The sequence below is a fragment of the Triturus cristatus genome, chromosome 4_2, assembly GCF_964204655.1.
Source record: "Triturus cristatus chromosome 4_2, aTriCri1.1, whole genome shotgun sequence".
Classification (NCBI taxonomy): Eukaryota; Metazoa; Chordata; class Amphibia; order Caudata; family Salamandridae; genus Triturus; species Triturus cristatus.
Window position 1 is genome coordinate 515979615 of NC_140586.1, and position 15275 is coordinate 515994889.

At 44.1% G+C, this 15275-nt stretch overlaps 1 protein-coding gene across 4 annotated transcripts in view; it reads left to right on the forward strand.

The window, feature by feature from the left end:
* Positions 1 to 1331: 1331 nt before the first annotated feature.
* Positions 1332 to 15275, forward strand: part of SH3GLB1 (SH3 domain containing GRB2 like, endophilin B1) — a 316467-nt gene continuing 302523 nt past the window's right edge. For all 4 annotated transcript variants that reach the window (XM_085602119.1, XM_085602120.1, XM_085602122.1 and 1 more), the window contains exon 1: positions 1332 to 1488. In XM_085602119.1, the coding sequence (XP_085458245.1) occupies positions 1432 to 1488 (57 nt within the window). In that variant the 5' untranslated portion in view covers positions 1332 to 1431. The remainder of the gene's footprint in view (positions 1489 to 15275) is intronic.

The following is a 15275-nucleotide window of genomic DNA, read 5'->3' on the forward strand; positions in this document are numbered from 1 at the left end:
TGGCTAGAGCATCTTTGCTTCCTGCTCCCACTCCATTCAATTGGGCTTGTGCGGAAGAGCTGAACTGTCAGGAGGCCAAAGCGTTCCCAATTAGGCAAAACGAATCGGAAGGATGTAGTCTCCAGGATAAAAACACATGCAACACAATGGTATAAACAAATGTGAGCACATACAACAGGGGATATCGGTGTGCAGCAGCCAGACAAAAAGCACAATATCAAGCAATATACGTTAATCATATAAAAAAAACTGAATATAATACATAACTGGTTGAGTAGCAGCAAAGAATTAGGACATTAGATGGCGTTTTGGGGTTATACAGGGCTGAGGGCTCTATGATTGGTACATGTGACAGTGTGTGTTCATGGGAAATGTAGTACTTTGAATTTAAAGTTTTGATTGGCTGCAGTAAAAAATTAAGTCAAGAAAGAGAAGTATAATTTGTGTGTATTAAACGAAAGACCAATCTCGGATGTGTCCCTTGAAGAAGATAAGTTCCATGCCATTGGAATAAAATGCCACTTAAGCTGAGATGTATTGAATCTATTCCCGTTTCGGAAAAAGCTGAAAACATGGCTATTTTTCTGCCCCTAAGCTTGCTCTCCTGTGTTGCTAACGGTCATTCAGCATCAGGACACTCTTCGGAGTAACAGTGCACTTTACAAATACTCCCACACAGACATATTCACAGAGGTAAAAGACCCCACACCGCAATCCTGCCGGGCACAGCTCCAACTGACTGCCCACGTACATTCAGTCCCAACGTTCCACAGCTGACATCATGGAACCTCACATGTCATATAAAGGTATGCAGCCTCAGTGTGGCCACGGCTGCCTAAGAAAAATACAACACTGAGAGTCCACTCCTGATATAGAACTTAGTGGCTTGTGTACTGCAGCTAGCCAGCAAACTCCATCCACATTTGGGGTGTTAATTTCTTCAGAGAGGGAACTCAAGTTACAGGCTTAGGTTCTGATCAGCTTTCGTTTGTTAAACCTCCTAAAGCTCTCAAATGAATTCATGATAGACCTGCTATACATGTGTGAGATCTCACGAGCTGACGTCACTCACTTTTTGTGACATGCCTTCCTGTGATATCATTACTCGCCACTTTCTGTGATGCCACACGCGATATCACGCGCAGTGATGTCACTTGCATAAAACCGATGTACAACCACGAAGATTACTAAAATTGAAATCCGCTTGCACAAGAAAATACGTTCGTCTGCGTGCCTAGGAGACACAAATATCCAATGCCTCACTCCCCGAAGTAACTCGCTCTCGGTTTGACGTGCGGAAGTAGGATGTGATTTAACGTGCTTGTCACGCTATTCATCGTCGTTGCTAGTGTTTTTTCCTCTAATGGGAACTAGTCACTGCCACGGCAGGAAGAGCCGCCTCCCAGCCAGCGGCATACACACTCCAGCACCATGGACTTCAAGAAGCTGGCGTCCGGCGCCGGCACCCTGCTCACCCGTGCAGTACAAGTAAGTCAGTAGCGGCCGCAGGACGAGAGGCGAAATTGGGTCAAGTGAAAGTGGGCTGGGGCATCGTTTATGCCTCCCACCGTTTCAGTCAAGAGCAGCTTCAGAGACGGACTCCCCTGGGCGACGGTTTCTCCGTAGAGAATAGGTATTCGTGGCTTGTGGAGCAGAACTAGTAAAGGCTTTGCTCAGCTTCTCTGAATCAGGCTGCTATGATGCTTTACGGAACTTCCTCACCCGCTCCATCACGTTGCAGGCCGAAGCTGCGCATCTCTTTTCTGGCTGTCAACAAAGCTCCCGCCCTGGAGCCCTGCCCCTCCTCCCGGACGGCCACTCTGCTATGGATGAATCGTTCGGACCATGATCTCCGGTAGTAGTTCATGGGCTGCCCTCCTGCCCTAACTTCCCCCATGTCCAGTGGCAGTAACCTCCTCTTGCATTGGAAAGTCTGAAATCACTGAGCGAGGGTAAAGTCGAGGGTGTTGCCGCACGAGTGCGAGGGTCCGGCCCCTCGGGGATATGGGTCCTGTGACAGCTGACAGCCTGCTGCTAGGAAGGAGGGGCGAAACTCTCGGCTAAGGCTCTATGCCTGCTTTTTACAGTATGTCGTGTAGATATGCACTATGCTTCTCTGTCTGGTAGCTCTCCTCGGCCATGTTACAAATTTATATTAGACACAAAGTATCGACTTGTGTTTGGAAACATAGTATACACTGCCAGTGAAACATTCCTGTTTATCCATGGCTAACACCATCACAAAATCGTGGAGGCTTAAGAGTCTCTTAAAACGTTGCATATGTACCCCAAAAAGGGCAACACTCCTAGACATAAAAAGACCTAACCTGAGTAATCTAATGAACGTGTTAGCATTGGCGTATATAGTTTCTACACCATGTCGTTAAAGTTAGTGCTGATTGACAGAACTTTGCTGCTTGTGTCTACTGATTTCCGCACATGGTCAAGTTGTAACACTGCTGTTGTGGCGCATTTAGAGCTCTTAGTGCCTGAATAGTAGTATCCAAATATATACTCATCTTAAAATAGGCTGCTGTTACTTTTGAGGAAAGCAAACCCGCTCATATATGACATAGTTGATTATGATCCATGGGTGGAAAGATTCAGTGAAATAAGGTCAGCTAGCTTTGTCGGGTGTTTGTTAAAAAAATATATATATATATATATATATATATATATATATATAGGTCTTTTGTGCTATGCCATGCTGGATATGGGTGGGTAGCTGCTGCTAAATATGTGGGTCATAAACGTCAATTCACCGAAATGCCAGGGGTAGCATAAGTGAGATCAAACGCCCTTTGACCTTCACTCACTCACACTCTCTCCTTCACACACACTTACACACACATTTGTACATATATACTCTCTCACACATAAACACTTATCACCTGCAAGCCCCCACACACCATGCATTTAAAGCATGTTGTGCTTGCCCCAGCTGCCACGCAAGAGCATATTCCAGCTTATTGTCCATCTTTTTTTTATTTCACTATTAGTGCATAATATATTTTATTTATTCACCAGTAGTGAAATTTAAAAAAAGGCAGAAAATGGAGAGTGGAGCCCCAACTGCCCTTTCTTCCTGGCACTGAATGTGCCATCTCTGAGGCCAGGGGTCGCAAAGTAAGTAGCCAGGGGTCGCACCTGCGATCCCAAAATGACATCCATGGTGTGGGTTACTCTGAAAAGTGTGCTTTGGTTCATGGACGACAACAATTTCATTTCACTTGACCCTATGTTTAGATAGGAAGGGAAGCTAGTATCGTATTATTTAGAAATAGTTTCATTTAAATCAACTATATAATGGAACGCAGGTATAGCACAACGTCCCCACAACTGTGCGTAACATCTGCTTTGGCCGTTGTGGTTTTCCCATTGCTAAGTTTGTCCCAAACATGCCATTCCCAAAATGAACTCTGAATATTGATTACCTGTTTATAGGGCACAAGGGTCGTCTCCCTAAACAAAGATTATCAGGAAGCAGCAATCTTGCTCTGTATTGGATACATGTGCTCCTGTTTCAAATAGGTGTCCTGAATATTTTTGCCTGTAGTTCAATGATGTACAACTTTGCCACACGTTTACATATCAGTACACGCACCCATATTCTCACATTTGTGTAAACCTGTTTTCAAGATCTCCCCCCTAAATATTTTGAGACTAAAATTAGAATACTTACAGAATATTGGCTAGGAAAAGCATTTGTAAGGTATTGTATACTAATCTGACATCGTATGGCTGTTCCCTGTTTCATGTGTGATTTTTGCAATCTAAACTCTTCTTGGGGTTGAGATAACTCATAGACAACACTTTTAGATTTCTAGTTCGTAAACAAGCAGAGGTTGCAATAAAAGACATGAGCGATGTTATATTCGTATTTCTGGTCCCACCTACTTTGCCGAGCTGCTTCGTGGTCTTCATCCTCGTGAGCTTTTACAGCCCTAGGCAATCACAAGCTTGTGATTGAACTAGATGCGTCCAAATAAAAATTGTTAGTGTGTTTCTCTTGCTATCGGAGCTGAGTGTAATTTTTCCAGTTTGTTGCAGTTCTGTTGATCCGTTCACTTAACATTCGTCAGTTTTCGAAGAGCTGTATTCTTATGCAAGTGTTTAGCCCCTTTTGATGGCCTTAAACTTTCTTCCAACCATCATCCCAATAGATCTCTTCACCATATCTTCGTTTGCATTCAATAGGTAAGGATATTAGGCCCTCCTTTAGAGCTGTGGTAAAAGCATTTATATGACTATTATTGCTAGAATTTATTTTCCAAAATTAACCATTTGAAAAATGACTAACCACATTTATATGTATGTTGTCACATGTAAACCATTTTTTATAATGCATGGAAAATAGCAGCAATTTCTCATGTGAGGAACAATATAGATGTCATGTGATGGTTAACTTATCTTTGGAGTTATGTATGGAGCTTGTGCAATAATGAGATGCCTGTGTTTTACAAATGTACTGCAACTCAAATTAAAGCTGCTGATATTCTTTATCCTGGCTGCATTTACTGGATGAAACATTGTGTGAACTAGCGGGATAGTTTGTTCCTACTTTTATGGATTTATCAGTTGTCTTTGACAAGGTCTTGGGGGCCCTGCTTGTGCAGAAACTCTTGGCAGTGAAGATTCCAGGGGCGCCTTTAGAGCTATGCAAACATTGTATGTAAATAACGTGCTTCTCTCTTCACCCTGGGCCCCAGGCACGGATAACATAAATAATGGTATCAGTCAGAGCTGTCGTTTTGGCCCATTATTAGCATTTTTTGGATCCTCCTTGCGCAGCACGTGCTGCACTTTCGAGGGGTATTGTTCACAGTAAGAGGCTTGGAGCCCACTGGTTGCTTATAATTCATTGGCTTTAGTTATCTGCTTTGTTCTTCAGGGTGGCTTTTTCCCCACTCCTTGACTTTGCAACTTCAAGTATCATTCTTGAATGTGTTGCTTATTTTTGGTCCACTTGTTTCCTTTCCCTGACTATATGTAAAGTGCTCTGATATCCTCTTGGGTCATGTTCCAGCTATATAAAACTTTATAAATAAAATAAATTATCACTCATCTATGCTGCCTTTTAATTGGTCAGCACATGTCCCTTTCTTTTCTTTCTATGGAGTATGGACCAAGTACAGAATGGTTCAACTTAATTAGTGTTCGTCCGATTTATCGCTCTGTTTCAGGTACTATTTCTTTGACTGCTGCCATTTAACTCCATCATCCCCAATTGGTACATATATCCACACCACTCCACTCTATGCCACTCCAGTCTACCCCACTCCATTCTATGCCCCTCTCCTCTATGCCACTGTAATCCACTCTAAGCCACTACATTCCACACCTTCTGTGCCATGCCACTTCACTCTGTGCCATGCCACGCCCTGCCACACCACTGTAGGCCACTTCACTCTACGTCTCTCTAGACCACACACATAACTCAGCCACATTGCTGTACAACATGGCTAAAAAACATTAGCAAAGCCAATAGGCCTTGCTTAGGCAAGACCTATTGGCCATGCCAGTGCTTGTTATCTTAAAGTTGCTGACTCTGCTGCCAGTCCTCTTTTGTGGATGACACAGTCAATTCCTACACTGATCTTGCTAGTAATTTGGACTTCTATATCATACATAATGCCCATTTGATCAATGTTTCAAAAAGCAAGTTGATGGATTTTCATCACTCCCTTCCTGCTATTAGCAACCTTAAACAGAGCAAGTGACTAAAACGTTTGTCTCTCTATCTCTCTCGAATACTTAAAGCAAATTGGAGTTGGCAAAATCATCAGACTTAACAATCACATAGTGTCATAACTTCTGAAAGCACTGAAGATATTTAATTTAGGATACATCTATCCCCAGCCTTCCCCATTGAAAGCATTTTAGGGAAGTCGGGTATCTCTTTGGATCACACATACAGAGCTGATGCAAGGAGTGTGAGTCCAACATACTTGAAATGAGCATTGTGTCCAATTTTGAGATCTCGTAGCCTTCTCCAGTCTAGGTGTATCTGTCTGCTTGGGCAATGTCCACGACCCAGACTTATCTTGGGGACATTCTGTTGATCCACTTTGAAGTAAGAGACAGCCCTCAACAGACCATTTGTCTCATCATCCGAACTTAAGCTCTTCTATTCAGTTCTTCCTAACATGCTCTCTGGTCTTCACTCACTTGCTCTTCCAATTCTTTTCTCCCATTCAGGAATCTAACCCCTTCCACCACCCATTCAACTGTCCTGTCGCCTTCCCCAACTTGTTTTCTGGTAAATCCTCACGGTTCTCATCATTCTGCTGTGAGCCTCTGCATAAATGTCCTTTTCTGGGTGCTTCTTCTGGTCTTCCTCACTCTCCAAACTGTTATCATTGTGCGGATCTCCCTCCTCCTGCCTGCCACGTATGTGTCCTTTCACCCACTTCCTGACAGACATCTTAATGCTAGTAACATTACTCTGAATGTCATTTTCTTATTATGTTGTGTTGTTTTTATGGCCCTTCACCCACCTGCTGTCTCTGCACCCTGTCACCCGCAGCCATAGAGCCGCTTCATGCCTTTGACCTTTCTCCTAACCAGCGTTCTTGTGCCCCACCACTATTATGCCAGCTGAACCTGGGCCCCCCTTGCCCATTACCCACACATCTGTGTACTGTCTCTGTGATTCTCACATATATGACTAGTATGTTCTGCATTATAAAAAGGAAGTCACTGGTGTAGTCCTAAGTAGAGTGCTTCTTAAGCTGCTCAAAAGTAAATGAAGACACAGGGAGCTGTCTTCTCCATCCCCCTTACGCCCCGCCCCACACCAGTTAAACCCACCTATCACTTCCTCCACAAATGACAGTGAGGTCCATGAAGACTGGTGTATCACTGAGCCAACATGCAAACCTTGCTGATTGGAACTGGAGGTGAAATGCATGCCATCTTCCCCACCCCCGGTAGCCTGCAGAATCTTAATGCCTATCCTGTGACATTGTGAATGTTCAAGTTAATTCTGTGTCTGGCACTGCCCACCCCTTGCCTAAGTAAATAACCGTCTGTTTGCAGACACTGATGTGATGACCCAGACCTTTTCAATATGACTGTTTTTAGGTCGAGCCTGGGCAGCGCATGTGCTGCTCTACGAGGCATGCTGTATTCAGGAAGGGACTTTAAGCTCTGCCCATCTTTTCAATTAGCTCCTGTTACTGTTGTTTCTAAATGGTTGCTTCTGATTTGTTAATAGACTTCTTAGTCCCTCCTTAGTAACGCCTTGTCTGTATCTGTAACCTCCCATGAGGACTGAACTTTTTACTTGTGTTATTACACGGTATGTTTATTTAGTGTGTGAGCACTATTTTTTTGAATTATTTTGTCCTACTGCAGGTACATAATGCTTTCCTGCTTGAGGCACCTTCAGGTTCGAGAATGGCAGCCGCTCATTTCTTTTATGTGCAGCTGCTGAAATTAACACTGATCGCAGCCCCTCATCTCCATCGCACCCATGTAGTTCCTGCTTAAATTTCAAGTGATTTACTTAATTGTGATTTTAACAGCAGTCCGCAGGGCCCCGGAGGACTCCGGACATGCTGTAATGCTTGGAATGCTTGGCTCATTATCTCCCCACCCCGTCGTTGCTTAAATGTGGCAGCCGTCCGATTTTGTTTGTTTCTGCATACCAGTGCGGCAGCTGCCTTCCCCCTCCCCACACCAACACTCTTGGTATTTGAAGGCTTTGTGAAAGTTGGGAGAAAAGAAAACTATAATTATGCACTGCTATAATTAAGACATTCACTACTAACGTCTTAATTGTAGCAGTGCATACCTAGTTTTATTTTCTCCTAACTTTCATTGGTTTCATGGTCGTGACCACATCGCAGGCTGCATGGAGCGCAGATCCAACATTTGCAATGCAACAAGTCTCGCATTTGCGATAGTTTAAGCTATTGGCATTGTAAATAACAATGCCTTTAATTTATCTGTTTTAAAAATAACACATAAAAAAGACATTGTCATTTACATTGCCAATAGTTGAAACCTTCGCAAACGCGAGGCCTAATGCATTGCAAATGCTTGTTGTTATTGTACACAATTTTGTCTGGATGATCCACCATGACTTATTTTGGCGTCAAAATGCTCGTAAACTGACAAAGCAGTGTTTTTTGACGTTTGTTTGAGAAAATTACTAAAATTAACTTTAAAAAATGAGAAGTTCTTTACATTTCATTAAACCTACCCTATAATGATTTATCTTGCCCTTATTCCTCACACCTCTTCTTTCGAAGTAAGCATGGAATCAGATTAATTTTTGTAAAAAGTCTACAGGCTTGTAAATCGTTTTATTTGTATGTTCTAGCAATTTCTTTCGTTCGTAGGGCAACCTTGGAATCGGAGACAGGTTCTGAAGGAGTACAGGTTGCTAAAAGGATTAAGGTCCGTTGACACATACGCGCGAAAACTGTACCTGTTGCCACATCCCTGAGGCTGTCTGTCCTGCCGTGAGGGGAACGGCGTTTTGCTGAGGAGAATCCCGATTAGAGGGCTGCCAATCGACTCTCACTGCCGTGAGGGAAACGGCCACCGGAACACCATTTCCCAGAACTCCCTGCCCCGGGCGCCTGCCAATTGCATCATCAGGCAGCGCCGGGGAGGGATTAAAGCCTGAGAACAAACCCGCAGCGCGGGACGCGCGAAAACTGTACCTGTTGCCACATCCCTAAGGCTGTCTGTCCTGCCGTGAGGGGAACGGCGTTTTGCTGAGGAGAATCCCGATTTAGAGGGCTGCCAATCGACTCTCACTGCCGTGAGGGAAACGGCCACCGGAACACCATTTCCCAGAACTCCCTGCCCCGGGCGCCTGCCAATTGCATCATCAGGCAGCGCCGGGGGGGGGATTAAAGCCTGAGAACAAACCCGCAGCGCGGGACGCGCCCGGGCAAAGCCCGGGCCAAGGGCGGGCCCGTCCTTGCCCGTCATCGCCAGTCGGAGCCAGGGCAGGGCCACCCCCTTTAACTTGTATGTTCCTGGATTCTGCCCCTCCACTCGGACTGTTGATCAAGGTACTGTGATAATCTCTGTTGCCTCTCATAGTGGGAGCATTTTACACTCCTTTGTTCCTTCCTTTCTTTGCTTGTTGACATTAATTCCAACTTCCTTCACGCTGTGTGGGTATCGCTTCATAGAGGGGCGCTTCTCTTCTTCGGTTGAAGCCGCTGCTGGGATAATACAGGGGTTGAGGGTTGAGGGCTGCGAGCAAGAGGGCTGGGACTCCATTTTCAAGAGGCCCAGGAACCCGTGCCCGCTCCACCTGGGCTGCTCTCCCTCCCTCCCCACCCCCGCCCCCGAAGACCGGGTGATCAAATACCGGCTTACCTCGTACTCCGTGGGACCTCCTAGCAAACCTGCCATTGCCATCCTGGATTCCTTGAGGTCACTTAACGCAATTTTGCCCACACCTCGCGGAACCCGCAGCCCGGGTCCCGCTCTGCAGAGGGGCGCTTTCCTCACTGGACTAAAGCTGCTGTTGGGGTAAAACAGGGGCTGAGGGCTGCGAGCTAGAGGGCTGTGACTCCATTTTCTAGGAGTCCCAGTAACCCGTGCCCGCTCCACCTGGGCTGCTCTCCCTCTCCATCCCAGATCTCTCATTTTAAACTGTTTGATTAGAAGTTATAGTATTATTATTCATTTAGTTGTTTCCTAGAACCCACATGATGTCCTTGCGCTCAGGGAAGGGTAGACAGGTTACTGTAAAAACGAACAACGGGAAAGCCACTGGAACCTTAGACGATTTTATAACTCGGGCAACTGTTATCTTGGAAAAAGAAATAACCCTTACCGAAAAGCGCTTGTCCTTAGATCTAATAACAGGCAAACGCTCATCCCTGGGAGATATTGCCTTTAAAATCACACCCAATAAGGCACCCACTCCCGAGAAAAGTGCAGATAGTGCAGATAGCAACCTAGAGGCTAGTCCAAATCTAGTGGCACTCTCTGACTCCCAGATAATCATGATAGCAGACCCAGGGGATTCCCAAGTTGAAGCATCTACACCTACTCTTATACCTATCTCATCAGGTATTACGGGGGATAACGCCTTAGACGGCAATTTGAGCAGTAATGGGCCCATTCATATACAAGATCATGTAGTAGACTGTGAGCGGGAACCAAATAATCTGAACAAACGTAAAAGAGGGGGAAACCATAGAAAAGGAACTAGAACTAAGTCAGCGAAGCCAGCGCCATCTAAAGTCCCGACAAATCTAACCAAACAAAAGGGCACTCACCCAGTTGACGCAGGACAGAAAATTTTCTCATTTAACACCAATAATAATGATCGTCTCTTGGGGGTAATTGAGAAATCGGTTCAGATGCTTTTGCTGCCTGTTTTAGAGAAAATTCAAATTGTTAATCTAAAATTAGACCAACTGGAACACCTTATCTCCCTTGACGCCAACTCCCTTGAAACTCTAGTAACTAAAAACAAATCACTCGAGGTGGGGGGTACTAATAATAATAATAAAAACAGTATCGCCAATAATAGTAATTCAAAGAAAGGGGAAGAGAATAAAAATGCCAGCAAACCACCCGAAACACTTATACCTGTTGACCCTAAGGCAGCATCGGTCCCCTTAGCACGAACAAAACCTGCTCCATTAATTCGTACCAAACCTGTAGTGGCGGGCACTGTGGGGCCCCCTAACCAAAATATGGGTAGCACAGTACCAACACCAGAAGTTTTTACTTCTAAACAGGGAACTAACCAAGGGTCAAAACAAACATCTTTGCAGGGGCCTGCAGCAAACAATGACAACGAGAGAGCACATAAAAGGAAACTACCACCTGTAAACTTGCCCCCAGATTCAGCTCCTTTTATGGCAATACTCACAGGAGTACCCCCAGTTTTGTTTAATAAAATGGAATCAAACCAGGAATTAAAAAACAAAGTAATATACTGGCTCAATAATAACAGACCACTCCCTCCTGAATCTAAAACAAAAATACTTAGCGTACGCAGAGTTCCCTGGGTGGGCCCAAGTGATAAGGACCTAGAGGGGGACTGTATTCTGATCAACTTCAGTGATACTTGGGTAAAAAATATCATCTGTGGTAAACCAAGATTTGCTAGAGCTGGGGATATTCAATGTATAGGTCTAGAATATTTTTATCCAAATTTGTATCTTCCTCCCGCGACTTTGCTTATAAAAACACTGGGCAGACACCGAACAGTGAAATACATCCTGGGTGGGCCCAGAGAAACAGAGCCATTTGGCCAATCCAAAACAACTGGGGCCCTCGGCAACAGTGTGACGGTTTCTTTAGGGGATCAATTTATAACAATAACAACTCCTTGCAAACCCGGCATAATGAACAAAGACTACGATTCCAGGGGGAAGATTATCTAGGACGGTTTCCAAGTAATATCCCCCTAAGAAACCGTTTTGATGCACTTGCAGGTATGGAAGAGATAGACTGACTATCACTAAGTTCTCCCGGCGATACTAATGCTCTGATACCAGGAGAGCCGAGCCAGAGGGAGAAGGGAGAAAGCTGTGACGATAACTCACGGGAAAATGTTTCTGTTGGTGACGATTGTACATCCAACCCCCAAGTCCCTGAGGCTGGCCATACTAAAGAAAGCGAATCAAGTCCAATCATCTTGAGGCACAATCCGGAACTACTAACTGAATTAGGTAGAAAAAACCAAAGCGCTGTAAGGATGCGCCTTATTTCCTGGAATATTGCTGGGCTTGCCTCAAGATTGGAGGACGAGGCATGGCTAGATTTTGTGGGTGATTATGACATCCTGTGGCTTCAGGAAACTTGGAGCCGATCCACTCAGATCATCGAGGGCTTTCAAGCTTTTAATACCCTTGCGATACCCTCACAAGCGGGTAGGGCAAGAGGGGGCCTAATGATGGCAACATCTTTAAAACTATGTAAACTTGTAACTTCTAAGATAGTTGACTCCCCATGGTTTCAAGTGTTAATGTTGGTTAATTTGTTTCCTGAACCATTGCTGCTGATTAATTGGTATTACAACATCTTTGACAACAAAGAGACAAGCGTAATGTTGAAATTGGAGGAGGCCATAGCCAGGGCACGCCTCGAGCAACCCCTACTATTTGTCATCTGGGTGGGAGATTTTAACTGCTCATTATGCACCTATGGGGACTCAAAGGCGTGCGGTTTAAGTGACTCCCATGACCAACCATTGTTACACTTCAAACATACACCCCAGGGGGACGCTCTAAACAACATCATTATCTTAAATGATCTATGTATAGTGGATCCCTGGGTTGGTCCAAATTCTGCTCCAATACCGACGTTTCAGGGAAGTAGACGTATAGTGAGTTTTATTGACTTTGTAATTGTCTCTAGTGGACACCTCCATCATGTTGACAAGTTGGAAGTAACCGCTAATGCTGCTAGTGACCACAATCCTCTAAATTTATCCTTGCTTTGTCCCGTTAAACCCAAGCACTCTGTCTGGGAGCAACCTGTAAAGTATAGTAGGAACAAAGGTATCACACTTAAATGGGGCAAAATAGACGCGATAGGTCTTGAGGCTGAGATCCTGAATAGTTATAGTTCTGAGTACGAGGCATGTTTAACACCTACAACTACACCTGAAAAGGTTATAGGGAATTTTGAATCTTTATGTGGGTATGTAGCCGAACGCCTCACAAAACCAATTGGTAAAAGCAAAATGCTTGGTCCTAGATGGTTTGATGCCGCATGTTCGGCAACACACAGATCCTTGAAAGCGGCATTAAAACAAAAACCCAGGGACATAGAAGTGGTTAGAGCATCTAGACTGGCATATAAAGAAGCCATAAGAATAAGGAAGTTGGACCTAAAAAACCAAGCCTGGAAAGATCTAGAGAAGGCCTCGGAATTGAAGGACAGCAGGCTCTTTTGGGAAGTTATCAATCGCCCCCTTTTTACAAGTAATGGCAAGGATAACATTGTGATGCAGATTGCATGTGAAACATGGGAATCACATTTTGGGAAAATTTTTAACCCACATGGTACTTTACCCAAGGAACCATCACTAGGAGACGTTAGGGATTTGGTGGTCTCTCAGTCTTCCTTGTCCTTGAGCGCATCGTTCACCTTACAAGAAGTGGAAGATGCTCTGTCGAAAGGCATACTATTAAAAGCACCCGGCCCTGATCTAGTGCCTTTGGACTTTTTTAAACATAATGTTAAGGTTTGGGCCCCCCTGTTATTAAATGTTTTTAGAGCAGTCGTTATTAGCCGTATTCCGGCATCATGGAAGGAGGCAGTAGTGGTGCCAATCTTTAAGAAGGGCGATAGATCAGATCCCCGATGCTATCGCCCAATCTCATTAATTGATGCATCGTGTAAGATACTGGGTAGGGTCATTTTAGCTAGATTGGAAACTTGGGCAGATTCGGTGGGCCTTATTGTGGATTCCCAATATGGGTTCAGGAAAGGTAAAGGTACTGTTGAACAGTGCCTGAACCTGGCCCTGATCATTGGCAAATACATGAAGGCAAGGAAATCCTCCATCCACCTTGCCTTCATGGACCTTTCAAGTGCATTTGACACTGTGTGATGGAGCAAGCTGTGGCAAATGATGGCGGTCATGGGTTTCGAGGAACCCTTGGTCACCTTGCTCCGTAGACTCCATGAATCAACTACTGTAGCCATAAGGTTTGGGCCAGGGGGAGAGAAAACTAAGTCTATCCTCTCAACTGAGGGCGTTCGACAAGGATGCATATTAGCTCCTTTTTTGTTTCTTGTGTACACCAATGGTCTGGAAAAATACCTGTTGGATAACTGTCATGATTTTCCAAAGGTCAACGGCAGGAGCATTCCTATGCTTTCTTACGCCGACGACACGGTACTTATGACACTCACAGGAAACAGTATGCAGCACTGTCTTGATGCTTTCCACAAATTCATGTTGGACCTAGACCTTAAGGTAAACTTTGCCAAATCCTTTGCCATGGTCTGTGGCCCAAAGGGCACCAAAACTAGAAAGTTTGTAGTTAACAGCTCTACCATTGAAAAGGTTGAAAACTTTAATTATTTGGGTAACCTCTTCAACAACAAACTAAGTTGGGCCCCGTTAATGCAGACTCGAGTCCAAAGTGCTAGTCGCTCTATAGAGTCTGTTTCGTTTTTGTGGCAAACTAGGACAAAAACCTGTCATACATTTAAAAACTTTGTATAAAGCTAAATGTTTGTCGGTTGCTACTTACGGGGCAGGAGTTTGGGGGACTGAAAGCCCTGACTCATTACAGATCATGGAGAATACATTTTTAAAGCGTGTATTGGCTATTCCATCAGGCTCCTCAAACAGATTTGTCCACAACGAAATAGGTCTAAGTTATGTGAGTGACACCATTCGCCTTTCCCCTTTATTGTTATGGGGCAAAATATGGCAATCAGAGGACTTGCAGCTCACTAGAGATATCCTCCGGGACTGTTTAAAATTGGCAAACATGAAACAGATCCCCTGGCTATCTTATGTAAATGAAATGTTTCATAAATTAGGCCTGGGTGACATTTTTGACAACCCCGAAAATATAAAGGGAAATATCAAAGCTGTAATTAAAACAACTTATTGGAAATCACCGTTTGTGAATTCCCTGGTTAGCCCTTATGCTCCTAAGGCTACTTTGCTGCACCAGTTTTATCTATCCTTCACAAACCATGTGCAATGGCGATTCTACTTGACAAGGTTTAGGTTACACACCCTGCATTTTCTCTTTGCGTTTCCTAAACAGGGGGGTTGGTGTGAGAGACTGCCCCCCCTGTCCTTGTAATGACAAAGATAGTCAAAGCACGATGCATAATGTTCTTTTCTGTTCCCTATATAAGGACCCGAGAATCAGGTTTATTAAGCCGATCCTTAAGGAAAAGCAACCATGCCATTATGAAGAGGGCTATGATTATTTACTATCTCTATCTTCACCTGGTGTCTGCTGTGCAATGCTAAATTTTATACGGGTGTCACTTTTGATTAGAAAACGGTACGGCTAAATCTGGCACCATGAAGCTGACCCCTGATTACGTATATTGTATATTATTGCATCGTGATTTTCTGATTTTTCTTATTTGTTTTAACCGGCACTTCAATGTATGCCCTGGCACGAAGATCCAATGAAATTATCTAATTTGATTGGAAGTAACAGCTATGGGGTTTTCATTTGTGATTATTTTAGCTAATGAATTTTAACAGCTTAGTGTTATAATTGTAAGAATGTTTTTTAAAAATGATTTTGAAATAATGTTTGTAAATGAAATTGTTTGACTTTTATGATTCTTTGTTCTTA